General features: G+C 35.2%; 1 protein-coding gene across 3 annotated transcripts in view; it reads left to right on the forward strand.

Annotated features, from left to right (window-relative positions):
* SLC39A12 (solute carrier family 39 member 12) overlaps window positions 1–27868 on the forward strand; it is a 65333-nt gene that overhangs the window by 16337 nt on the left and 21128 nt on the right. The window contains exons 4-11 of one of the 3 annotated variants that reach the window (XM_087815865.1): window positions 4459–4634; window positions 8001–8172; window positions 12070–12242; window positions 15352–15504; window positions 17679–17789; window positions 19982–20048; window positions 23961–24119; window positions 26021–26208. In XM_087815865.1, the coding sequence (XP_087671991.1) occupies window positions 4459–4634; window positions 8001–8172; window positions 12070–12242; window positions 15352–15504; window positions 17679–17789; window positions 19982–20048; window positions 23961–24119; window positions 26021–26208 (1199 nt within the window). The remainder of the gene's footprint in view (window positions 1–4458; window positions 4635–8000; window positions 8173–12069; window positions 12243–15351; window positions 15505–17678; window positions 17790–19981; window positions 20049–23960; window positions 24120–26020; window positions 26209–27868) is intronic. The other 2 variants (XM_087815866.1, XM_087815867.1) reach the window with 2 other exon arrangements.

Raw genomic sequence — 27868 nt, forward strand, 5'->3', positions numbered from 1 at the left:
ACTTGTATGTCTATTTTCTTCACAGATTAGGGAAGTTTTCTGTTATTATTTTTTCAAATATCTTTTCTTTCTTTTTTTAAAAATTGAATTTATTATTGGGGTGACATTGGTTAATAAAACTATATAGGTTTTAGATGTACAATTTTATAATGCATCATCTGTATATTGTATACTGTATTGTTTATTCACCACCCCCAAAATCAGCCATTTTTACATTTGAGAATTCAATTCCACTTCAGAGTTCTATTACATCTCAGTGCAATTAGATACCTATCCCAAGAACCATGAAGCATTTGAGCTATAGCTCCACTGCAACTGATTGCATTTTGGGTGGGAAAAAAAGAAGTATGCTAGTTATACGTGTTTAAAATTTTTTTTTATTATAAAGATTCTGAAATATAAACAAAAGTAGAAACAATAATATAACAAACCCCCATGTGGACAGTATCTAGCCTCAAAAATTACCAGTTGGATAATCTTATATTTGTCTCTACCCTCTCTCATTACTTGATTATTTTGAAGCAAATAATCAATCTTAAATATTTCTATATGAATCTTTATAAAAAAAAGAATTTTTAAAGAACACGTTGTTATCAATATCACACTAATGATTCCTTAATATCATAAAAATTTCCATTAATGTAGACATTTTCCTGATTTAAACTTTTAGTTTGTTTGTTTCTTTTTGAATCAGGATCTAAATAAGTTCTGTAAAATGCAAATTTTATATATGTCTCTTCAGTTTCTTATTAGGAATCATGCCTTCCTCTTTCCAACACCACCCACACCTCTATTTTGTTGCAAATTTTTTTGTTACAATAAAAGAGGTCGTTTATCCAGTCTGGATTTTGCTGATTGCATTTCTAGTCACTTAATATGTATTTCTATGCTCTGTGTTTCATGTATATTAGTTGTTATATGTAGAGGCTTGATTGATTTTAGGTTGTGTATTTATTTGGAGGTACTGTCTCATAGTAAGTACTATCCACCAGAAGGTACATAACATTAGTTGTCTTTCTTAAAGTTATAAGGTGTTAATGATCATTGCCTAGATTGATTAATTATTTAGGATTTATAAAACCGTGATTTAATTCTCTCATTTCTTCATTGATTAGTATAATAATTCTATAATGGAAAAAGTTCCATTCATCACAATTTCATTTTATTGAGGTTCTTAAAGTAAGGATAAATTTATCCTTTAATTTACCACTGTTCAAAATAATAGCATAGTTTCCTTACATCCTTCAAAGGAGAACAATGAATATTTTTTATATCATTATGATTTTATATCTGTTAATTCTTGTCATTATTACCCTAATTGGTGCTCAAATGGTCCCCTCTTTGATCAGTGGGATTTTATTCAAGTTCACTCCTAAGTCCTTTTAACAAAACCCTTAAAAAAGCATTTTATAACTTCTTTGTGTTCCAGTATAAGATATCCCAGTTTACCTGGCACATTTCCTGCCTAGACATAGAATCAGTTGTTTCTCCAAATATTTTTTAAATCTTCATATAAACAAATTAAACTTTTCTCTTTTTGCTTTTGGATTTTGTTATAGTTAAGAAAGTTTCCCACATTTCCAGATAATAGAGGAAGTCACCCATGTTTTCTTCTAGTACTTATACGTTTTCATTTATGATACATTTTGGATTAATTCTGGTGAATGTTGTAAGGAAGAGAGGCAGGTTATTTTTATTATGTGACTATTCATTTTTCCTTATACGTCTATTGTACATGCAGTGAAAATTATTTCCTCCACTTATTTGAGATGCCACTTTTATATAATGCAGTAATAAATTCAATCGGGTCTCTTTCTGTTTCCTATTTTGTTCTGTTGCTCCACTTTATTCACGTGGCAATACCACACTGTTTTACTTATAGTGGCTTTATACTTATTTTAATGTATGGTAGAGCTAGCTGTCTTCATTGCTCTTCTTTTGGATATTCCTGGCTTGTTTGTTTTTCCTAACAAACATCATTAAACTTTCAAGCTATGGAAGAAAAACCTCATGATAGAAGAAAAATTATAGAATAATTTAGGGAGAAATCACATTTATAAGATGTTGCATCTTTTTATCCAAGAATATAGTATGTCTTTCCATTTGTTCATGTCTACATGTATCTACATGTGTGTTTTTGTGGAGTGTTTTATTATTTTCCTCGCATAGGTTTTAGACATTTCCTGCTACAATTATACTTAGGCATTTAACTTTCTCTTTGGCTCCCTTAAATGGAGTCCTCTCTTTCATTATATCTTCTAACTGATTTTTGTTTGTATATATGAAAGTTATTGATTTTTGTAGATTAATTTTATAACCTGTCCCATGATTAAATCTTTTATTTATTTTTACATTTTTTAGGGTTTTCAGATATATAATCATATCATCTCAAAATAAATATAATTTTGCCTCTTCATTTTCAATTATTGTATCTCTATTTGATTTCTCATTTAATTTCATTAGTTAATAATCCCAATATAATGGTAAATAGCACTAGAGATGGTCTAAATTCTTATCATGTTTCTGACTTTAAAAGAAAAGCTTGTAGTGTTTTCTCATTGAGTTTAGAGAACGAATGAGAAAAGGTAATAAATTTAGAGTCTTTTATATTAACCCATATATTTACATTTCCAATGTTCTTCATTTATTCTTGTGGACTCAACTTGTCATTTTGGGTCATTTCTTTTCACCTAAAAGTGTTAATTCATATTTAGTGTTTATTGTAAGGCACTAATTGTACTCATTAATTGTTTACCTGGGAGTGATTTTATTTCACCTTCAGTTTTAAGGTATTGTTTTGCTGAATATAAAGTTCTTGATTGAGAGGGTTTTTTTCTTCCAGCACTTAGAATATGAGTCCACTGCATTCTGAACTCCATTGTTTGGATGGGAAGTCAGCTACTAATTGTACTGATGCTCCCTTATATAGGATGGTCATTTTTTGTTTGTTTGTTACCATTTTCAAGATTTATGATTGTTTTTGTCTTTCAGTAGTTTGACTATAACATGTGTGGGTTGTTTTGTATTTATACTACTTTTGAACATGTAAACAAAGGTTTTACATCAGATTTGGAAAGTTTTTAGTGATTATTTCCTTCAATATTTTTCTACTTCTTTTTCTTTCTCCTCTCTTGTACCACTGTGTGTGTGTGTGTATATATATATATATATATATATATATATGCACCCACACACACATGCACACATATACATATATATACATATATACATATGTGTGTGTGTATATATATATGTTAGTATACTTGCTGTCGTCCCACAGGTCTTTAAGACTTGTTCTTTTTTTAAAAAATAATTTTTTCTTCTGTTCTTCAGAGTGAATTATTTCTATTAATTTGTCTTCATGTTCAATGGTTCTTTCTTCTACCATCTCAAATATGCTGTGAGTTACTCCAGTGAATTTTTTATTTCCATTATTGTATTCTCCAACTCCAGAATTTCCATTTGGACTTTTACATAATTTTTATCTCCTTATTGAAATTTGATATTTGTTGATTTATCGTTGTCATAATTTTATTTAATTCTTTAAATACAATTTCCTTTAGTTCTTTGAACATACTTATAATAGATACTTTGAGTCTTTGTTAAATTCAATATCTAGGAACACTCACAAATGTATTTATTGACTTTTTCCCCCCTGACTCCGGGTCACACTTTCCCATTTCTTTACAAGACTCATAATTTTCTGTTGATAACTGGTCATTTAAAATAAAATATTGTAGTAACATTAGTTTGCAGGTTTTTTTCCACCATTGATAGTAACACTTAGGAAAATAGCAGAGATATTTTATTTACAAGTAAAAAGATGGATAAATTCAAAGAAATTCACCATTATATGTAATAATTCTCTGTATCAATGAATTTGTACAAGCCGACAGCTGTACCAAGGGAAACTTAACTGTAATCTATGAACTGACAACCATACCACAGTAGCATTATAAAAGAAGTTCTATTGTGTCTCTACAGTCTCAACATTTTTTCATTTCCTTTCCCTTTTCTGCATAAACACCTAAGAGAAAAAAAATTGATTCATTTAAGTACATTAAAGCTTTTAATCTACTAAAGAGATGTAGTGTTTCAGGGGAATAAAATTTCTAAGGATTAGGCCAGTTTCATCTTTTGTTTACATTTTCAGAGGGAACACCTAAAGAAAGAATTAGTTGGCCCAATGGAAGGCATTCCATTGGTGGAACTGCTTATTTCATCTTCCCCAGGAGATATATATGGTGGGAACATCCTCATAAGATTGGTTCAGCCCCAAAGCTTAGCCAAGGTCTTGTGAAGTATCAATGTTATTTATTACTGTTCAGAATAAAATATTTTTTTCATTAGAATCAAACTTAATAAAATATCTATGCCGTGGCCATGTGAAATTGTGATTATTTGGAAATTGACCTGTCTTTATTCTATGTGACACCAGACTTTGTATGAAATTTCTAGAACTAGACCAACTCCTCAACACCCTCTGGACCCAAGGTACCTGTATCAGAAAAGATAAAGTCCATCAACTTCAAAGGAAAAAAAACCCCAATATAACAATTAATGATTGGAGTTACCCTAATCTATCTGTATCCATGAACCAAGAGTTAGATGATGGTCCAGTTTCCTGGGATCAGGTATTGTCATTCTTCTTCTTCTACCATCATTTGCTACTGTCAAAGGAAGCCCAGCTGTGAAAGTTATATACAAGTTGTAGAAAACTTAAAGGATAATGTGTATTTTTCTTAAATGTAAAAATATTTTATTTCCACAGAGTAGTCATGTTTTTTCCCTTCTACCAGTGGATCTCTGTGAACATAAACATGAAGCCAAGTTATTTACTCTTTCCTCCCTTGGATCTATATTGAATGCATGAAAAATTAATTCAATGTACATGTATTAAGACTTTACTATGTGCCACACACTATTGTGGGCATTGTAGGTATTGAACAAAAATAGGCACAGCTCCTATGGAACTTACATAATAGGCATTACATAAATACAATGATGAATGAATGCTTTAAACTTAGATGAGATTAATTGACATTAGCATATAAAGAGATTACTTTGGGCTGTGAGCAACAGAAAAATATTTGTATAGTAGGTAGCACTGAAGTGGTTTTTGAGAAAAGGTGTTATATGATCTTGTAAAAATATCCATATTTCTTAAAGTTGTATTCCAAAATACATTCACTAGGATACCTTGATGCTTCTTAAAATGGGTGCTATGGTCAAATGAGTTTGGGAAATACTGGAGACACACATGGTACTGTCTTGGGAAGTTCTTTAGTAAATAAAATTCTTTATTCTTTTTAATCTAGCATTCCTTAAACTTTACCATAGAATCCTTCTTGGCCCTAATCATTTAAAATCATAAAAAAATTGATGTTCTATGATAACGGCTTACATTTATTGAGTACTTACTATGTATTAGACACTGTGCTATTGCACTTGCATTGCCTCATTTAATTATTACAACGATATGAGGTTAGGTTATATTATTCCATCTTACAGATGAGGAAATGGAGGTATGGAGCTAGTAAGCAATTGCTTAAGTCCACAGAAACAGGATATATACATAGGTTGCCTGATAGCATATTCAGTGCCCTTAACAATTATATCTATTGTTTAGAAAATGTGGATTTAAATAAATAAAAACTATTTTTGTTATTTGTATCTTAGATAAACAGGTATTCTTATTGAGCACAATCTGTATCTTAAAAAAGTAAAATTCTTCACATATTCCTAACATTGCTAAATGCTGTTCCCATAAATTATAAATACATGATTGGGCAGTATCATATATTTCTACTTTTATATACTTTTAAAAATAAATTTCTGTTACTTCTTTACTTTTCTTTTAAAAGGCATCTATTTAAATTGATTCTCTTAATGCTTATTGTGTTCAGCTGAAGGTAGCAAGAGTTGATGCTTATATTTATCCTTGTTTGTGAAAGTCTCTTTAAAAGCTTCTTGAGAGCCAGGATTATTTTTTAAAATTTAGAGATTACCTACTTAAGCCGTGAATTTTCTAAGAACAGTAATAATCATTTTCTGTGAAGACTATACAAAATAAACAAAACAACCTCTTCTACAATTCTTCTCTACCTCAACATACCACTTTCCTTGTGAATCTTGGTGAGACCCTAAAATGGGAGACTAGATCTGAGGATCCTTCCTACCTTATTTAGACCAGTGGTTCTCAAAGTGTTGTCCCTGGCTCAGCAGCATCAGCATCACCTGGCAACTTCTTAGAAATGCCAGTTCTCAGGCCCTACCCCAGGATCTACTGAATCTTAAATTCTGAGAATGGAGTCCAGCACTGTGTCTTTTAATAAGCCCTCCAAGGGATTCTCAAAACTAAAGTTCAGGAACCATTGCTTTAGAATGTTTGTAAAGATACTATAGAAGTCTGATATCAACTCAAGTATACATATATATTAAAGTTTATGTAAAGGAATAAAGAAATTTTAAATGTTCATTGTCTAAGCAATCTAAATATTTCTATGATTTTCTTTTTAATTAAAAATATATTGTGTGTAAAATGTTATGTAATGCATTGCCTTTAAGGGCATCCTTGTTAGTGATTTCAGAAGAAATATAAAACAATGACCTAAATAGAACAAAAACAGCAAATAAAGATCAAGGGCACATAAGCTTATAATAGGTAATGCTCTACGAGAAGGTATTCTAAAACTAGAACTATTCAATGTCTTGACAATGAACTGGGGAAAGATACATGGCATTCTGTTCATGTTTCTCTCTCCACCCTTTTACTTACCAGTCAGACATTTTCCAATGATAATTATTATGGGGGATTCATCATCAAAAGCTTGTTGCTAGTTTCTCTTATTGTCAGTATTTTAATGACATAATTATATTCCATTAGTAACAAATGATACAAAAGAGAATAGTCTTTGGTGCTTTTTATTTTGATACGGAAAAAAATCACAAGTTTAGTTTTCTGTCGTTGCTTTTTGTAGCAGATACCTTTTGGGGTTCTTGCCCAGTTCCTTGCTAGGAAACACTTTCCCCATCCATAGGAGTGAGGACAGCAGCCGTGTTTAAGTGACACAATCTTGTGGGCAAAAATGATTGAACCCGGTGTATGTCTGACCCAAAAGAGCCCATCGGTGGCTTTGCTGAAGCCATTAGAGCTCTATCAGGATTTGCAGAATCAACTCAATCTTGGGTTTTTGGAGGTCATTTCAGAGCTGGGGCTATATGTCCATGTGTTTCCTAAAAGAGAGAAGGCCAGACTGTGAAAGGTAGTAGATATATGCAAAGGGGAACAGAAAGGAGAAGATGATTGACCCCGAAAAGACAAGCCTTTTAAATCACTGATCAAAAGAAAATACCTTATTGATTGTAACTAAAGATCACAAAGACATTGTACTGGGGTCTTATTTCAATAGAAGACACCCATCTGTGCTAGTGGAACTCTATGTACCATTCTCATCCACATATTAAAACTTTTAATATAATTTTTTTTTATATATCTTTATTGATTTCAGGCAGAGGAAAGGAGAGGGAGAGAGATAGAAACATCAATGATGAGAGAGTCATTGATCAAGCACACAACCCGGGCACATGCCCTGACTGGGAATCGAACCCCAATTGCCTGAATCCTAGGTCTGTGCTCAACTGCTGAGCCACACTCGGCTGGGCTTAATATAATTTTTGATACACAAAATCAACCCTTAACACTTTTGAGACGGACAAATGCCTTGCAGCAATTTTTAGAGACCTGTTTATTTGTAATCCTTACCTCTTATAAATAGGCCTATACAATATAAAAATTGCAAATATTTAATATCAGTAGGCAAAAACAGTGATTTCAGTTGTTTTTGTGGATAAGAGATGTCAATTGGCAAATGCTGTGTCAACTAGCTGGTATGTACATGCTAAATGATATGGCTTCATGTGTCCATTTTAGCCAGAATGGGAATTGATGGTGAGTTCATGTGCTGAGGTGAGTAACAATGTATGTTTTTCCTATACAGACTTGCTTCTCTGCTGGGCAACTGGTGGAGATATTTCTACAGAACAGCCTTTCACCTATTTCTAAGGAAGATTTTAAGCATATGAGTCCAGGAATCATTCAACAATTGCTCAGCTGCTCTTGCCAGCTGCCCAAGGACCAACAAGCAAACCTGCCTCCTACTGCCCTGGAGAGTAAGATCTGATTTTTCCCTCAGAAAGTGAATGTCCCAATGGATATAATAATAACTGTGAACACAGGGTACTTACTATAAACCAGGCACTGCTCTTAGCATTTTACATTTATCAATTTATTTAATCCTCACAACAATGCTATGAGCTAGATATTACCCCTATAATACAGATGAGGAAACTGAGGCACATAGAGATTAAGTGACTTGCCCAAGGACACACCTCTGGTAAGTGATGGAGTTGGATTCAAACCCAGGAGTCATTGTTTTTAACCACCGTGCTGTGCTAGGTTTCAATGAATATTTATATCTTGTAAATAACGTATATAAATTGATTTGGTCCCCTTTATAAGACATAGTTATAGAACAACTTAAAAGTGCATAGTTGAGAGGTGACCTGGTATGACAGAAGGAACACATGTAATGTTGGACTAGAAACACAGAACTGAGTCATGGCTTCTGTCCCCAGCCAACTCTGTGATCTTTAGCAATCTCTTTAGTTCCCTGAGCCCATCTCTTCTGTACAGTGGGAAAGCGTGATATCCTACAGGGCTTGCCATTCTTTCACACATCATGGCACATGTGAAAAAACAAAGGCACACTGGGGTAAACCAAAGAGGCTGCTCTGGAATGGTGGTGGCCAGTGCAGGCAGGTACCAGCCTCTCAGGCATGACTGGCACCCCCAAAGTGCACTCACCTGCATCCCACTGGATCAGTGCAGTAGGTGAGCTCTACTGTAAGTCTTAAGAGGGTACCTGTGAGGTTCAAATGGGATAATGTATGCAAAACTGTGTTTTGCAATTTAAAGCTCTGTATATTTAAAAGAAAGCAATGGTTGCCTAAGAACATCCAGGATGGATAAAATAATTGACATGCACCCTTTAGAATATTACCGTTGATCTGAAGGCCTTATACATGTTTTTTCAGTTACCTTTTCTACCTTCGAGATGGTCTGCAGTGCCTACAATAGCTGAATTGTTCGGTTACTCACTTCTAACTCACAGTGGATTCTGCAGCATCAAGAGACTCATTTGAAGATTTTAGGGGAACAAAAACATGCCAAGCCTAAATAGCTAAAACTCCACACTTACTGAGAGGGAGAGAGCTTTATTAAAAGTGAGCAGCTAAATAATTCAGCACCTCGTGGTCACTGACGACTCAAAAAATGGACTAGGCAGACAGACCATGGCACCGAGGAGCTTCCACGAGCACATTTATATTCCCACCACGTGGCGCGGTGTTTGGTGCGCACAGGCCACTGGGGAATGGGTTTATGAACTGAAGATTTGTGGAATAGTTTTTATCTTTCTAATGACCTTCTAGACCCTTCTATGGAATAGTCTTCCTAAGAAAAATTCAAACAAATCACACTCACTAAAGAACATTACTGTCCTCAATTTAAACGTTGCTTTATGTAACTAAAGGGTGAGGCTTGTATTGGCCTTTTGAAATTACAGAAACATAAGATGAAGAGGAGAGGACACAGGGAGATGGCATCAAGAAAACAGTGTTCGGTGTGGTGAAACTCAATCTCTAAGCATCACCTCCAATTCAGTTTCCAGGAAAAAGCATTATGACCACATATAAATCAAGTTTCAGACTATGCAAACTACCTGCTTGGGAATGGCTTAGAATTTAATTATTATGCTCTTTTTTTATTAAATTTATTGGGGTGATGTTGGTTAATAGGTCATATGGGTTTCAAATGTACATTTCTATGATACATGATCTGTATATTGCATTGTGTGCCCACCACTCAAAGTCAAACCATCTTGTTATGTTAAGTTCTATTGTAACCATGAGAAACACTTACACAGCACCTGCAAGTCGCCTGACTCCAATCAAGATGCCAAGGGAACTGGGGTAAGTTAGTCAGCAGAGTCCGATGGCCACAAAAGTCAGAGATTTTATGGTTTTCAGGCTGTCCTTGTCATATGGAAGCAGGTGAAGGCTGACTCACAGAGGACCTAAAACCATCCATAAGCTCTAAAGTTAGGAAATGTTCCTCCTCCTCTAATACCATGCTGTAGCTGCCCTCAGGGCAAAGGGGGAGGGGAAGGATCACAGAACTTGAAACTGCCTTTTGCCTTGGAAATGTCAGAGCCTAAGTTGTTCTTGTGAGTTCTTGTCATTTTCTGAACTTTTGTAGTGACCCTAAAAATGTGGCAACTTTGAACTTTATGAGGCACCCTGGTGCTCATATTAAACTTCAATAGTCTATGTATTACATGAGAAGAGTGCCATTCTCACACAGAATCTATTTGTCAAAGAATAGGGGATATGAAACTTGGTTAAATATCTCCAGGATTTTTTTATAACATAGGTATTTTTACTAAATTAGAACAGAATAAAACTTCTAGGCAGGTGCATGACCATTCCAAAGCATTTTATTATTTTTTAAACTTTAATTGTGGTTTTAAAAAAAACACATAGAATTTATCATCTTAATTATCCTTAAATGCAGTATTTACAGTTCAGTAGTATTAAGTATTTCACATTGTTGTGCAACAGATTTCTAGAACTTTTTCATCTTACAAAACTGAAACTCTGTATCTGTTGAATACCAACCACTTGATCGTGGATTCCTAGCAGAGGAAGGGTGGTGATGAGAGTGACAAAATTGAAGTTTAACCGTTTTTTGGCCTTCTCTGAATTCACCACCAACTCTATTTTAATATTAGACTCCTATATAATTTAGACTTTATAATTCAATAAAGGTCATAATTATAATTAGAACTTATAATTCAGTAAAGGTCATTTTAAAATCACAAGCCTAATACCATGTTATTAGCTAGAATCATTAATATGATTTAACGTAGAGGGCGAACGTTCCAGAAAAGTGCAGAATAATAAGAATAAACTATTTTCTGTGATAGCTAACTTTACGATGATAGTTTCTTAAAACCTACAATGGACTTTAAGTAGTATGATAACTCCATTGACTGATTTGACTTATTTACCTGTATGTAGTCACTAAAGGAAATGACAGCTTCATTTTGTAATTACCTTCCTTCAGTGTTTACACACCATTTGCCGTGACTTATTAGTAATTTCTAAATAAGTAGAAAACAGAGTATTTGTTTGGAATATCTGCAGCCAAAAGCAAATGGTCGCTTGAATAACACTTTATCTCCAAATCATTTCTATTTGGCTCTGAAAGCCATTTTTTTCTCTCTGCTATTTTCTTTCCTTTCCTTCTCTATTTCTTCTCCCCTCATACATATTTGTGTTTTTTTGAATAATTTAAAAATCGTACTTTCTGAATATTTTTTTAAAAAATCTAGAAGCTAGGAACATGGAATAAATTTAGAGGTTATAAAATATTATTGCAATCATCCCAAATGTAGTTTGTCCAAATTTATTATCAGCCGTTACACATTCATTGATCAGTTTTTACCAACACAGTCATTCATTTCAGTCCTTGAGAATAATAAACACTTTAGACATTACAAATAATTTTGACAACTCCTGGAAGAAAATACTCGTTTTGTACACAAACAGGCCTGCACGGGCCCAAGCCGTGTTGCTCCCGTCCTAACACTGCCGCCTTGCCTTCAAAAGGTTTAAATGCGATTAGGTGCAAATCATGACCACCATCTGGCTACGGAGGCTGTAGTTCAAAGTGAGAGAGATTCCTTTCTTGGGGGTGGGAGGCAGGCTGGGTCCTTGTTTGCCAAGTGATTTTTAAATAAGAGGTCATCGGGGTAACTTTAAAGTAGCAGGGCTATTTGGTGAAAACCTTTTCATTCTTAAAAATGAAAACCTTTCACCCAGCATAGCACATAAAACGATTTCCTATCCCTCCCAGCTGCCTGTAAGACAGATTCTTCTGGCATTTGCACGAGCTGAGGCCCTGAGGGAGGGTGCTGAGCCCTGACCGGTTTCGCTTCCCCCTCCTAGAATACGGCTACAGCACCGTGGCCGTGGCCCTGCTCACGCTGGGCTCCATGCTCGGCACAACGCTGATCCTGTTCCACAGCTGCGAGGAGAAATACAGGCTCATTTTACAGCTCTTCGTGGGCCTGGCTGTTGGCACGCTCTCTGGCGATGCTCTGCTCCACCTGATCCCTCAGGTAAGCGCCTTCCTTCCATTTCAAAGGGAGCGTGTCCAGTTTCTCTTTACGTTTAGCTGTTCGAGGTGTTGATGCAAAATTTCACAGCAACTTGGATGAGCGGATACAGTGGCCAGTGTTTTCCTTGGACATGAATATTATTTCTCCAAAGCGCTTGTAGGAGAGAAGAGATGATCCATTGGTATGTTCACCGCATGTTATTCTTATTTTTGAAATTTAAAAAAAGGTGACCAGATGTAGATTCCTACTAAGAAAAATTCAGGAAGCACTGACTAATTACCTATAAATAAAAATGAATGGGCTGTAAGACATTGCACTGGCTTTTCTCCAGTGCCTCCAAAACTCATCTGTTTCATGCTCTGCCCTTCTCTGCTGTCTTGGGCCCGGAAAGATTGCACCTCCTCTTGCTGGCCCGATTGTTGTTGGGTTCAGCCAACGTGAGGCACACAGAGAAGTGAGGAGAGGAGGCGTGAGTGGCAGGGATAATTCTTCCTGCCCCCTCCCGGCTCTGGTGCTTGCTCTAGAACAGCGATTTTCAACCAGTGTGCTGCAATAATTTTTAAAACATGGCAATACCTATTAGTCAGGGGCACTGGCCTCTTTCCCCCTAGATTGTTAAATAAAAAAGTGACAACAGCCCGGCCGGGCATGGCTCAGTGGTTGAGCATCGACCTAGGATCCAAGAGATCGGGGTTCGATTCTCCGTCAGGGCACACGCCTGGGTTGTGGGCTCCATCCCCAGTAGGGGGCGTGCAGGAGGCAGCCGATCAATGACTCTCATCATTGATGTTTCTACCTCTCTCTCCCCCTCCTTCCTTCTCTCTGAAATCTATAAAGATATGTTTAAAACAAAAAACAAAAAATTTAAAAAGTGATGACAGCCAACACAACAACAGCCATCTAGTGTGAGTGAATCAAAATCAAAAGTATACCTATTTTTTGTCAGATGGTCAAAAAATATATTTTTGTGTGTACCAAAGAATTTAGGTAATGAGTTTATCTGTGCCATGAGATGAAAAAGGTAGCAAGTCACCACTCTAGAAGCAGCTGATAACCTGTAGTCCTAGAGCTCCCATGGAGGCCTCCTCCCCAGCTCCACCGCCCACTGAGCTTCATTAACGTTATTTCCAACCTTTGTCCTTTCAGCCCTGAGTGCTAATGGTTTCCTGGAGCGGCTAGTTTCTGGGTGTCTTATTATTCTATATCCACACCTTGACTTTGCCTATACCTCTGTAATAGCACCCTCATTAACCTCCCTTCATTTGAATCATCTTGCCCAACTAAGACCGTCTAGATTTCCCTTAAGAAAAATGTAAACACCAGGAAGTTGGCTCTTTGTCAGGACCTGAGATGCAAAAGAATTCAGGCAGAAGGATCTTCAGATGAAGGTGTCTATTTCCTCTGAAATTTCTTATGATGGACTAATGATCCACCCTCTCACAAAGTCTGAGATGTTAAAATTTTCCACACTCTGGCAATTTCCTACAGGGTCACTGTTGTTGCTTAGAGGCTCAATAATTATTAGATGTTCTGAAAATTGCAAAATGAGCATTGGAGAAATGAAACAAACCATTATTAGTTTTAATTTCCCCTGTAATCTAATTTTCTGGAAATATTTCAGGGCTTATTGGCTTGAGGTGGTGGCCGAGGCCTTTTCTAGGTCACCGCAGTGGCTGCAGAGCTGTTCACTCCCAGGATCCTGGGAAACAGCAAAAGGACCTTAAGGCTTCCTGGGTCTTCCCAGATGGGGGATGGCAAAGCTCCAGGCAGCAGCGGTGGATTTGGGGTGGGTGAGACTGTCAACTAGCTCGGCAAAGACAAGTCACAGAGGAGAGCTTAAAAGATTAGCTGGATTTCATGAAATTTGGGGGTCAGTTTTACTTGAGGAAAGAGGAGAGGACAGAAGTTATTGGAAAGAGGAAGATGCAATAGAAGGATGGTGGAAAGCTAGAAAAATCAGTGAGGTTCCTGAATGTGATCTATGACAAGTGTTGCAGGGAAATGACAAAAAAATGCCACTGTCATTATTTCCTTTTTTAAATAGCTGTATTTATTCAACCTAAAGATCTACATTTTATTCCGAGATTGTGGTTTTTATCCTGTTTTGTGATATCACAATATTCTCTATATTATGAAATAATGGTAATTACAAATATTAGGTAGGTATCCTTTAATGTCTCTACCAAAAGAAAAAGTTGACTAACGTATGTTGGTTTTTAGTTATGTCCATAAACTCAGTGTATGTACTCATTCATTATCTTGTGTGTAAATATATTTTTGCACACATAAATATCTATATACATATACATATGAACACATATATATACAATATATAGAGATATAATTTCCTTTTCCTCTTTTTAATGGTCAGTAACATCCTAAATGTGGGAACCACTGAGCCATTTCTTAAATTGCCGCCTTCTGGGGAAAGAATATGATATGTAATGATTACTAGCCCACAAGAAATTATGAGGTCAACCAGTGGGATGAGTCAACCAATGGGATGAGTCAACTAGAGGAAAACTCCTAATGCTTTTCTTATATACTTTTCTGTCCCAGGTTGCTGACAGTATTGCTGGGCATATAGTATTCACTCAATGGAAAATGTCTTTGAGGCAGATTTCTTACTTCTCTGAACATTTGTTAAAAGTATTCTTTAATTGCAATGGGGCATGGGGAAAATAAAGCCCAGATGAAATGTATCTTTATATTTGTTCTGGATATAAAATACATTGGCTTGCTATAAGGCATTGCTGTGCAGAGACTTGAACTCCTGGGAAAAAATTCAGCTAAAGGATGGAGAGAGTATAAAAATTTAGGCCACTTACTGAAATAAGCTTAGGCTTTATTCTATTCATAAGCAGAAACTACTCAAAGCTCTCCCTTCTTTTCTCTTGTACGCATTTTATTTGGTCATGATTAAATCCTACAGTGGAAGTATTTATACATCTAAAAGCAAACTGGGTTTTGAATGATTTCAGGAGTTGTCATGGGGTGCCCCAGAATGAAAGTTGATTATATTCAAATCTAGACCTACTAATTAGTATCTATATCATCAAAAGTTATTTCTTTATGTTTCTTTCTTATTTTATTTATTTATTTTTTTTAGGTTCTTGGTTTACATAAGCAGGAAGCCTCAGAGTCTGGACATTTCCATGAAAGCAAAGGACACATTTGGAAACTGTTGGGGCTAATTGGAGGCATCCATGGATTTTTCTTGATAGAAAAATGTTTTATTCTGCTTGTATCACCAAGTGCCAAGGTATAATTTAAATTTTATATATCCTTTTCTTTAGGGCTTCATAATATTCATCTTTTATTGCAAAAGTACCTATTTAAAAGTAACTGACGTTTTCATGAAGGGATGAAGGGTTGTCTGTGTAAGCGATGAGGCTGATTTCCATAATACACAGGTCATTCTGACTGGCAGCTTCCCTGTAAGTTTTGTTATTAATCTTTGAAACGTCTCTTGTTGGCCTGTTGATGTACTTGTTCCAATGTGCTATTTGACCTTCATGGCAAGTTTAGAAACTAGAGTCTATTTCATGTCAGTGTTTTGAATGGCTTTCCTAGCCAAAAAACAAGCAAACAAACAAAAATTTTGAAAATTCACGAAATTACCCATTATTTTCTACCTTAAGGACATTTAAAAGTATCAAAAACAAGCAGCTCAGGAATGGTATTTGTAAGAAATCTTTTTTTTTTTAGCTTGAATCATTGCTTTCATTTGGGCCTGTATCTGATCAATTTCTACATATATGATGAAACCTAAAACATAGTGTAGTTAATTTATGATTTTGTTTTTTCACCTTGCACATTATACTATTAGAAAAGTGTTGAACTGTTTGGTGGGATGGTTAAAAAGGTAAACACTTATGGAAGATTCCAGGAGGTTAAACTAAAGCAAGGTTTTTTTTTACAAAGTTTTGATGCTCTGCGGTCTTTTATGGTTCTGTCTTATCCCTGACTGTGCTCAGGTCAAACTTTAGTAGTCTTTTAAAATATCAGCAATTCTTCATTATCATTCCAAAGTTTACTCAAAAATTATACTTTATGCATCAAAAAAGGATGGTTTTGTGGATGGATAGACAGCTGCTAGATGGCTGGATGTGTCATAAAAATAGATATAGCAAAATGTCAATGGCAGGAACAGGAAGTGGACATAAGTGTTGATATTACAGTTCTTTCAGTTTTTGTGTATATTTGAAATTTTTTATAATAATTAGATTTTAAACAGAATTCTGTAAAAAAATTCCTGTTTTAATGAAGCAATGTTGTTTTTTGGCCTAGGGCCCAAGCTAGGATGTAATTAAAAATTGAGAATTCAAGCTTCAATCACATTACCTACTATAGAAGTTTGGGACATTAATCTCAAAGGGGTTCTAATCTTAATAAGCATGAGAAAACAATAATAGATGACCACTTATACACAGTACATTAGCATTTCCAGACTGGGAAAACTAAATTACAAAACCAACATATCAACCTGTGTGTAATATTGAGAAATTTAACCAGGATGGAAATTAGTGAAATAAATTCTGAACATCTGAAACTGTAGAGTTTATTCAGATTATCCTTGTATTTGTCATGGGACTTAAAATGAGTTTTAAGAACATAATTTCAAGATTCATGATATTGCATAAAATAAAAGAAATGCACATGTTTTAGAAGCTACTAGTGCTTCTAAAATCTGGAGATTTTTATTTGGTAGCTTTAGGGTATAATACAATTTCAATTATCACCCTTTTGTTATCTCCATTAGAAAAAAATCAAAATTTGATTTTGTAGTAAATAAAAATGACATTACAAAAGCCACCACTTTTTGAGTCTTTTAAAATTCTTGAAGTTGCATTCTTAAAGCATTCGGAACATGCATGAAGCAGTCCTGTGCTTCTCCAAGGTAAGGCCCTTTAACAAGCATTTATCACAGTGAGATTCTCCCATTACTCTTTTTGTGCCACTCACCACTTTGACCAATAAGCAAAATGTTAAACAGAACCGTGGAATTGACAAAGGCTGCACTTGCATTCTTCCAGCTTCAGCACGAATTTTATTTTTATTTGTTTACTTATTTATATTTATATTTTATTTTTTTATCACCATTTATCCCCTCTATGCCCTCTTCCACCTCCACCATGCCCCTCACCCTCCACCCCCACCGCCCACAATCACCACACTATTGCCCATGTCCATGAGTTCTCTTTTTTGCTGCTGTTCTTGTTTTTTTGATCCATTCCAATGGCTCCCCCACCAAGCAGAGCTGTCTGCCTGCTCTCTATGAGTCTGTCTCTATTTTGCTCGGCAGTTCAGTTTGTTCATTAAATTCCACATATGAGTGAAATCATATGGCACTTGTCTTTGACTGGCTCATTTCATTGAGCATAATTTTCTCCAGGTCCATCCATTCAGCACTAATTTTAAACTATCCTCATACAGCAGGGAGCGTCATTGGTTAAAGGGCATGTGGGACATTCCCATCATCTTGCGCTCAACTCTGAATTAAGCGACCAGTCGGGCAGAGGCAAGTCTGCTTCAACTATCCAGTTGGTAGGTTACTGATCTGAACTATTTTACTGGTTTGATTACCTTCCTTCCTTGACCCCTTGATTTCTAGATAAAAATCAGTAGGATAGATATAGAATCCACTCTTGACTTGCCTATATTCTTGACCATGATAAATAGTTTGAAAAACTTTGCCAAGCACATGAAAGCTGTTTTAAACTGTAAAAAGCATTTTCCATAGATTCAAATCTTTGCTATCTGCACCACTTTGAATCAAGTATGGATTAGATTGACTTAAGATACAGCTTAATCATTTTGTTTACAAGTTTTCATAAACCTGTTGACCTTTATTTAGTTTTCCACTCTGAAAACTAAGCCATGCATGGCTAGGTGGATGCAAATAAGTGTTAAGGAATTACTACATCTAGGAGTGGGGTGCTCATTTCACAATGCAGGAGAGAACTGATTCTGCCCAATGAGGTGTCTCATTTTAAGTGCCTTCTGTTATATTGAATTTTCCATGACAAAATTGCCAGATGAATTATCAAAACACAACCTCCAATCAGGCTCAGAACAGTATTCCCGTTCTAATTCTCAAAGTAACAAGTAAAGGGACAGGCAAAATATGAAAGTAATATATAATAGACAGAAAACTTGCCTCCTATAACCATGGCCTCGGGGAAGGGGTTTACAGTTCAAGGACAGATTCCTAACTGAGTAGAGATAAGTAAGCTATTTCTGAGACATTAACACAGCAAAATAGAAGTCAGGCAGTGGATTGCAGATCTAGATCTAATTCAGAAATAGGAACAAAAAAGTTCCTTTAAAAGCCTTATCATGTTTATTGCTTAGATATTTCACATGTGGTAGGAAAAAAGATAACTTCAGGCTGAGATTAGTTTTAAAATCACCCTGATGCTGACTCCATTCCTTCTGTTTGATTGAAGGGTCCAGAACCCCAACATGTGTATAAGAGAATTTCTGATGCTAACTTAATGACTTTGGTTGTATTTGAATATGCTGGCTCATTAATAATATATTCACATTCCTTTTATTTAAGCTGCAATATCAAGCCTAAGCAAATGGAAATAATATTAACTTTAAGAACCATTCAGTTCAATTTTTCAGGCAGGAGGGGAACTCATAATTCTTTCCAATCAACAAGGAATTATGGATATTTTCTTCTAAAGTCCTTTACAGAGTATGACATTATATAGCTTTTTGGAGAAAAAAATCCTAGAATATCTACCTCTTTTAATCCTGTGTCCTTCAGGTCTTCTCTCAGCATCCTTTTCCAAAATATTGCCTATCATTACATTTTTTAAATACTTGCTATTATTTAACATGTGAACTTTGAGTTTACTTTCTGTTTTACATTTTAAAAAATGTTTATGTTTCACATTAAATTTGTCTCAAAGTCCCCATAACTTTGGATGATAAAATTATATAAATGTGCTTTTAAAATAACATGTTTAAAAGGCAGATAAAAGAATTCTTTTCACATAATAAAATAAGAATCTGAGGCATAGAGAGGGGAAGTGACTTTCCAGAAGTTGAACCATGAGTCCATCTCTGAAATAAAATCATGTAATTTTAACTCATTTTATAGATGTCAATTTCAAAATCTCACTTCCTAGTCATTTGAAAGGATGAGAAAAGTTTAAAATTTGATTATATTTGTCTTTTCTGATTCTGTTAATCTTCCTTCTTAATTAGCAAGATTCTTTTACTGACCAGTAAAGCAAGAAAGTCAGAATATTATGCCACGATGAGTGCAATGAGGTGTGTGTCGGCATGGGTTAGTTCTCCATCCACAAAACACGATCTGCTTAAAGATCAGAAGATGAATTCTAGATCTACAATCAGAAGAGCTAATTAGGTCAAGCATCAAGAATCTTTTTTTTTTCCTACAATTTTTGGGTTTCATAAAGGCTTACATAATTTAGGAGTCTGAATTACAGACTGTCTTCGTAGCTTCTAGCACTCCATGGAAGACTCTGATCTATGTGAGTGCTATTTTCATCTAAATGCAGATAGTGCCAAAAGCTTGCTCACAGACTCTCATCCATACCTTCTATGTTTGTCAATGAAATTCAGACATTCTAACATGCATTTAATTCTAGAGTATTAAGATATCTTTTAAAAATCAACATAACTCTTCAGATGTTTCATTTTTCCATAAAATGATGACCATTGCTTATCTTTTATCATTTCTTTTTTTTTTTCATTTAAAATAGAAAGGCCCAGAAGATTCCCAGGCAGCTGAAATTCCTATAGGCAGTATGACAGCCTCCAACAAAAAACGTGAGTACTCAAAGAAAATAAAAGAGAAAGAACTCATGGCCCCAGACAACAGTGTGGTGACTGGGGGCTAGGGGAGGTGGAAGAGGGTATTGGGGGGCTAAATGGTAATGGGGAAAAATAAATTTAAAAAAGGGTCCTACCCAGCAATACACAAACTACTGATATATGCAAAAAAGAAAAAGAAAATGGGAGTACTAATTTTAAAAACTTAAACATTAAATGTAGAAAGTGCCATAGAAAAACATTATGTCTGCTTTAAATAAATGTTATACATTTCATATTGGTTACATATTTTATTATTAAAGTCTTTGCAATGGAATTTTTAATAAAAACTTATTCCTATCTGCTTTCAAACATACTACACATTAATATCAACTTCACTCCATTCTTTAAAAATGCTGTTTTCTCTAATTGCTTAGAACTAATCTTCTAAAAACTTCAATTAGTGTAAATACACATGCGGTTATCAGAGCTCCTTTAAAACCATGTGTACACGATGATCGAGTCTTTCAATTCTGTGAAGTTCGAAAACATCAGTTTGTTGTTGTTTTGCCTTCTATCACTGTCTACTAAAAACTGATCGCAGATGTCCATCTCATTTGTGATGCTGTCATTTAAGGTGGAGTTTGTATCAGTGACCTCATCCCTCACATCTTACTCTATAACTCCCTAATTTTCAACCCACCCTCTTCTTTCTGTGACTTTCTCTATTTCTGAATTTAATTTACCAACTTTGGATAGGAATTTATTTCTTTTTGCTTATGTTTGTGAATAATTTTTAGAATTTTTGGGGTCTGTTTTGGTTTTTATCAGTTGCTCCTAAATCTTTGCCCCATTTTTCTTATTTATATTACCCTTTTGTGGCACACTTCTCAGTGTTTTAATCTTAAACAGCTGTGGTTAGTGATTCCCATTCTATCATAATAAGTTAGCTACCCAATAATAGAAATAGTTACCATTCGTTGAGCAATTATTATACACCAAGCACAGTGCTAAAAACTAGACAAGGGTTATCTCATTTAATCCTCCTACAGTTTAATAAAATAAGAATAATTATTATCCAAATATACAAGTGAAGAAACCAATTGTTAGAGAGAATAAGTCACCGCCCAAGATTACATAGCTCATAAGCTCCGGCATTGAGGCACTAAGGAAATGCTAATGCACCAACAATTTCTTTGTGATCATTCGTTAATGCATCCATGTGTTTTCTCATATTTTCATTCATTCATTCAAGAACTGTTTGAAGACATGCCATGTTTTAGGCACTGATTCATAAGAGAATAAAGATAAGAACAGTCTTTATCTCTAGTTTACAATGTGGTTGGGGGTGTATACTAATAAAAACAAACATGATTGTACTCATTATATTCTAAATGTGTTAGATATATTAATTCCTGGAACTTGTTTATCTGATTCAAAATATATAATTACATAGTGTGTCCAATTCTGCTTTCAGGACATTGTTAGTGTAATTTTTTCTTCTAAACCTTCAGTTCCAGGAGATATTTTAGAATGCCTAGTACTTAGTAGGCCTACAATAGACATTTGCTAGTTTTTGTTTTTGAAAGGAAGCAAGAGGCACAAAGGATCTGCTCAGTCAAATTAAGAGCAAGGAGCAGATACTAGATCAGGGAATAATGATGGTCTTATTCAAATATTTTGTAGGCCTCATATCTTGCCACTTCAGATATCAAGCTTGGCATACAGAATAATGAACAAACTCAAATTCGATTACTCAACTGCCCTTTTGCCAGGGACATTGAATTAGCTTCAAATATTTGATTACTTGTTTCATATTACCTCATTGGTGGAGTCCAGCTTGTGTTCCAAAAGACAGGATGTGAAAATCCTATCCACAGTCTGATTTAAATAAACAAAAAGCAAAATGATATAAGGTCCAGCCCATGTTCCACCATGGAAAATCTCTGGTAAGTCAGAAATGTGGAACTCAATATGACTGCCAGGTACATAAAAAAGGTAAATATTAATGATAATTCTGTAATGAGTACATTAAATTACCAGTGAACGCTTGTTATACCTTCTGCTGAGTAATGTTTAAATTATCTTAAACAATATGCACAACGTGTTCCTTGTGGCTTACATGCAAAAGTGTGTATTTGCCTTGTGGCTTGTTACATGTCCATGATTTGCCATTTAGAAACCCATAATGAGAGATAATGAAATAACAGAAAACAAAAATAGGCCGCACTGTTTCTTAGCAGAATATAAATTGGGTAAAAATTTTCCACTTGAATATATGTAGGCATGTGAAATTACAACTTATTTGCATGCTGAAAATTTGTCCAAGGTATTACTTAAAATTATTTCATTTTATTATATTTTCACAAAGAAGAGCTTTATTTCTGAAAAGGAGCAGGAACAGCTGAGGACCTGGTAGCATTATTAGCTTCTGAGAGCTTCCAGGCAAAGCCAACAAGACCTCCCTGAATTTAATAATTTGAGATGTAGTCTGTGTTTTTATGACTATTGTTTGGAATCTTCTCATTTTTAATAAAAAATAAAATGAATTAGTAAACTACAAGAAGGATATAAGTCAGTCTCACAGTGATAGGTCTAAATAAAAAATGATTGTTAGGAGAAAAATGCATGGAAAACCTTTGCAACACAGTCAAAACACCTATCTCCTGGCTGATAGTCTGGGCTGTATCTTCTATTCACTTGACTTAAGTTACTTATTTCATGGTGTGGCACATGAAATGAGTCAAATTTCTATTTCCCCAAATAAAATAGCAAACCATATCATAATACAGTCCCCCTATAGTCTTAGTGCACAAAACAGAAACCAGGAGGCAACCCCTTCCTAGTTTTATCGAGTGTTCAATTATTAGATGTGTTCAATTCCAACAGCAACAACAGCTATTGCTTATACCTGTCACTCAGTAGAGAGCAACAGAGTAATTATTGATGTTTTAGGCTATGGCAATTGATTGTAATGGCTTTTCTCATCAAATGGTATACCTAGGTCACTTACTGTCAGGGTAAGTATTATTTCTGAAATACGTTTTGTGTAGCCATTCAACTCCATAATTGCTTATACTAACATATGTTCTTAGGTTTTTGGAAACAGAAATTCCATGTGGTAAAAACTTGAACCCAGTTATGGTCTAAATTATTTCATTAATTAAATCCATTATTATCTAAAGTAGTTCACTGACTCTTCACCAATCAGATTGTGTATATTATGTAATAGACTCCCGTGAAAACAGCTTCTCTTTATTTTGTTCAAGGTCCAGCTGGTCTAGTACTGAGAGTTATTTTTAGAAAGATAAGAATATTAAGTAATTGTTTCAGAGCTGACTTTGGGATCGGCAGAGTCTGTTGTGGTCACAAATGGCAAGTGAATGAGGCACTTTGTCAGGGTGATTCACAACAACCAGACAGGGAAACACAGTGATCACACAATAGCAGAAAGTGTATCCTGCAGGTTGACCCTAGGGATAGTCTGACTCAGAGGGGCCAGTTTTGGAAAACAGACTCCATTTTAATGACATTCTTCAGGGAGGTTCTTAAATTATCTTAAAATGCTTTACAAAAGACACACATGGAAAGGTCATGGCTGATATTTTGGGAGAGTATAACAATATTATTTCTCTTTTCTTTTGGCGGGGGTGGGGCACAGCTGGACAAGGTGATAGAATAGTGAATGCCAGTGCACAGTTTATCTCATTATTAGTGAGACCCATTTAGGAAAGTGACCACATATCCAAGCACCATATTTACATCTGCAGTCCTCACTTATCTTGAAAACTGAAACAAAGTGGGGTTACTTAATCTGATGCAATTTAAGAATGTCAGAGGTGGATGGGAAAGTTGGTTGTGTTTGACGGATCCCATGAACGATGGAGTGATCTTTTAACGCTTTCACACCTTCATTTAATTTTTTTTTAGGCAAATCCATTAGCTCGTTAGCAATAATGATACTGGTAGGGGACTGCCTGCATAATTTTGCAGATGGCCTCGTGATAGGAGCAGCCTTCTCGTCTTCATCTGAGTCTGGAGTAACCACAACAATTGCTATCTTGTGTCATGAAATCCCACATGAAATGGGTGAGTTTAACAGTAGATTCTCTGTTTCCTGCTGAGAAAATCATATTTCTAGCGATAGTTTCCTAGGCTTCACTTCCAAAATATGATGAAAAGATGAATACTTTTCTTTCATAATTTATTTTTTTTTTAAACCAGAAAAGAACAAAAAAATCCTGTACTTTGGGATAGAATTCAACTGGACTCTACATTTCCCAGGGCCAGAAGTGACTCTGGATTCTGGAGAATTCTATATGGGAGAAAGTCATTCCCAGAAACTTCCTTTTAAGGAACTTTGGCAAGAATTTTAAAATCTGCATAGTAAATGTGGGAAAAAACATTAAGAGGGGATCTTTAACCAGTATGTCAGCAACCAGGCCAATGAGACAAAATAACATTTAAATGAAAGGCAAACCATGGTTTCATCAACCAGATTTATACAAGACATCTAAAGCCAATTGCAAAATTGGTATGACAAGCATATGGTAACAGATACACGTAAGACTCTTTTTCTGGATAATGTTAATAGCCCTGTAATTCAAATCCTGCTGCCCAGGAACCAAGTGAGATAGAATATATGTTAATGAAACAGACCCAGAAACAGCAGAGGCTGGCTCCAGGCGCACATGTACCCCAGAGAGAGGACCCCGGGCTGTCACTCTTTCTGTTCCCATTTTCAGACCTTCATTGCAATCCTGTCCTCTTGTGTTTAGTGTTAGAAGTCCTGTTGCCCATTCCTCATTGACCCATCTCTCCTGAAGCAGTTTATCCAAGGTCCTTCCTGAATCATTGAAACATGCTTGGTCTGGGTGTCCTATCCTATGGTCCTGCTTTAAGCTGCTATAACAAAACCACAGGAGAGTGTGACAGTCCGTGGCAGGTGAGCAAAAATGTTCTAAGACCTGTTCATAGGACCAATTATATAGTGGAACTAGGAAACTCAGTCCCCAGGCTGTCTTGATTGAATTTCAGCCTTGTCTTAATCCCCAAAACCAAGAAATAGAACCTCTCAGATGAACAGGTCATTCTTCTCTTAGAGGGAAGGAGAGATGTGAAGTCTTTCAAATCATTAAGGCCTTAAAACATTTTCTAAAGGAAAAAATTTGTTTTCCTAATCAACTTTGGCAGTGATTTTAAAATCTCATATTAAGTGGTTTTCTCTTTTCCCAAAGCAGTTCCTACATAAGTAAATAATAAAAGCCCACATAATGTTTACTACCTTGTGATTTTGCTTGGCAAGTTTCCAGGCAAAAAGATTTAGAAAACCTCAGCCAGCAAGTGCTTTATTTATTATTTATTATTTATTTATTTATTTATTTATTTATTTATTTATTTATTATTTATTGCATATATGTTCTTTGGGTATTCTCTTCAGTTTCTTTCATCCTGTCCACTCCACCCACCTCCCCTCTGACATCTGTCAGACTGTACCATATATGCACAACTGATTCTATTTTGTTTGTCAGTTTATTTTGTTCATTAGATTCCACATATAAGTGAGATCATATGGTACTTGTCTTTCCTGACTGGCTTATTTCACTTAGCATAATACTCTCCAGGTCCATCCATGCTGTCTCAAAAGGCAAGAGTTCCTTTCTTTTGCTTTCTTTTGCATTTATCTAAGCTGAAAATTCCACAGGATGACAGGATGTTAGAAACTAAAGACTATGTCACAGTTCTCTCTCTACTATCCTCGGGAACAGTAAAAGGAAAAGAACTCTTGAAATGTAATTTCCTAATTGCATAATGAGTTAGCTATGAATCTTAGAGAAATATAGGAAAATGGTTTCTTAACTGATCATTCAGCTTAACTTATAAAGTTGATCCTGGTTGCTGACATTTGAAACAACCTTATAACACATTACTCTACCAAAGCCGTCATCAGTTAATCAATAATTGTATTTTCTTTTTTTCTTAAATTTCAGGGGACTTTGCTGTGCTCCTAAGCTCTGGACTTCCTATTAAAATTGCCATCCTGATGAATTTTATAAGTGCTCTAACTGCCTTCATAGGACTGTACATTGGGCTCTCAGTATCAACTGATCCTTGTGTTCAAAATTGGATCTTGACAGTTACTGCTGGGATGTTCTTATATTTGTCCTTGGTGGAAATGGTAAGCTTTGTGGGTTTTCCATTATGTTTTTCTAAACACTGAAAATGTAAAGTAGATAAAAAGCAATAAAATGGAAGAATAGGTGGGGAGAGGAAAAGAATATAGATAACAACATAAAAGACTAAAGATTCTGTGAAATCCAAGAAAGTAAGTTGTAGGCAGAAGAAACATAAGTTGAGACACAGAAAATATTGACCTTCTTTTAGTGAACTGAATTGGAGTGAATGAAACCCTTATAATTGTAAAAAAGAGGTCATCAGTTGATTCTGCTTTGTCTCTGTAAATGACACCTATACTTCGATCTGAAAAATGAAAAATTCAGTTAAACAGACAGGTATTTTTTAAAACATTGGAAAATAGTTCAGATGAATTTGTTGTTGCATTAAATGGCTGTTTGACTTAATTAACCAACTGTACTTTCAAAAATAATGATTTCATCTTTCAGTTTTCATTTCCAGAGGGTTATCATATGGTGAAACAAGGAAGATTGTTATAGTGTGGGTCTCTAAAATCTCAGCATATATTTCCTAAAGGGTCCTTGCTGACACCAATGGTAACTTTGTCATCAGTTTTCATCCTCTATAATCTTATGGAAAAATTAAACCTGGGAAATTTTACCTTCTTTTGCCTTCTAAATTCTGGTCTTCAGTAGATAAAACAGTCTTTTTTAAGGTCACTTTCTATTAAACTTAAATATCTTTAGGTGAAGGTCATAATAATGACCCCTTCTCATGGGTTAGAATAAAGTAAGTAAAAATTACATAAGTTATTAAAAGAAATATTTAAGACTGAGAAACAATAGAACACCAATCTGAGTGAAAGTAAAATATGCGTTTACATGTATCCTCAAGCAGAAAAATAAAATAAACTATCTTGAAGATAATATATGGAACAGGACCATTGGGATGGACTAATGAGGTGGCAGAATCCAGGTACTGTCCTGGAAGTAAATAAAGAGAAATGTCCCATAAGGAAAAAAAATCTAGACGGCAGGAACCCTTGCTGATAGAATCAGAATAAAAGTTCATTCTTGAAGTAAAACTCAATAAGAGAATTCTTCAAGTTAGTTAGTAGCACCATTTTAAATTCCATTGTAAACACTTCTGACTGCCCAGTTGTTTTTCTGAATTCTCATAAGATTCAAATAGATGAGAAAAACACCAAAATGTACTTCAGGGTTTAGACGTGTTCTTACACGTTATTTATGGTTCTCGGGAAAGTTCCTTATCTTGATAGTGAAGAGAGCTAAAATTGGGGCAAATTCTACCCCTCCCCCCTTTCTGAACACCAGCCTCCAACCCTCAGTCAATGTACATGATCCTTTGATCCTTCCAGCTTGAGAACTCTGGATTTCTAGCCTTTGGCACTTCAAAAGCACAGTGTCACTCATCACTGAATGTTGAGAGGTACCTTTTGTTTACAACATCTCTGTATCAGTCCTCACATTCACTCTTGAGTCTCCTGATTTTTAGTTCTCTAATTTTTCTAATTTCTTTTCTCTTTATAAGTCAGTTGGGAGCAGTTACTGTATTCTTTTGAAGTTTTTTTTTTCACACTGTCTAAACCTCTCTTCAAGTGTGATGGATGTGTATGTATGTAGTTAATCTTTTTTCTTTGTTAAGGAGACTACTCTCCCAAGATTGACCTGAGCAGATTGTCA

Source organism: Miniopterus natalensis, chromosome 1 (genome assembly GCF_054644295.1).
Source record: "Miniopterus natalensis isolate mMinNat1 chromosome 1, mMinNat1.hap1, whole genome shotgun sequence".
Taxonomy (NCBI): Eukaryota; Metazoa; Chordata; class Mammalia; order Chiroptera; family Miniopteridae; genus Miniopterus; species Miniopterus natalensis.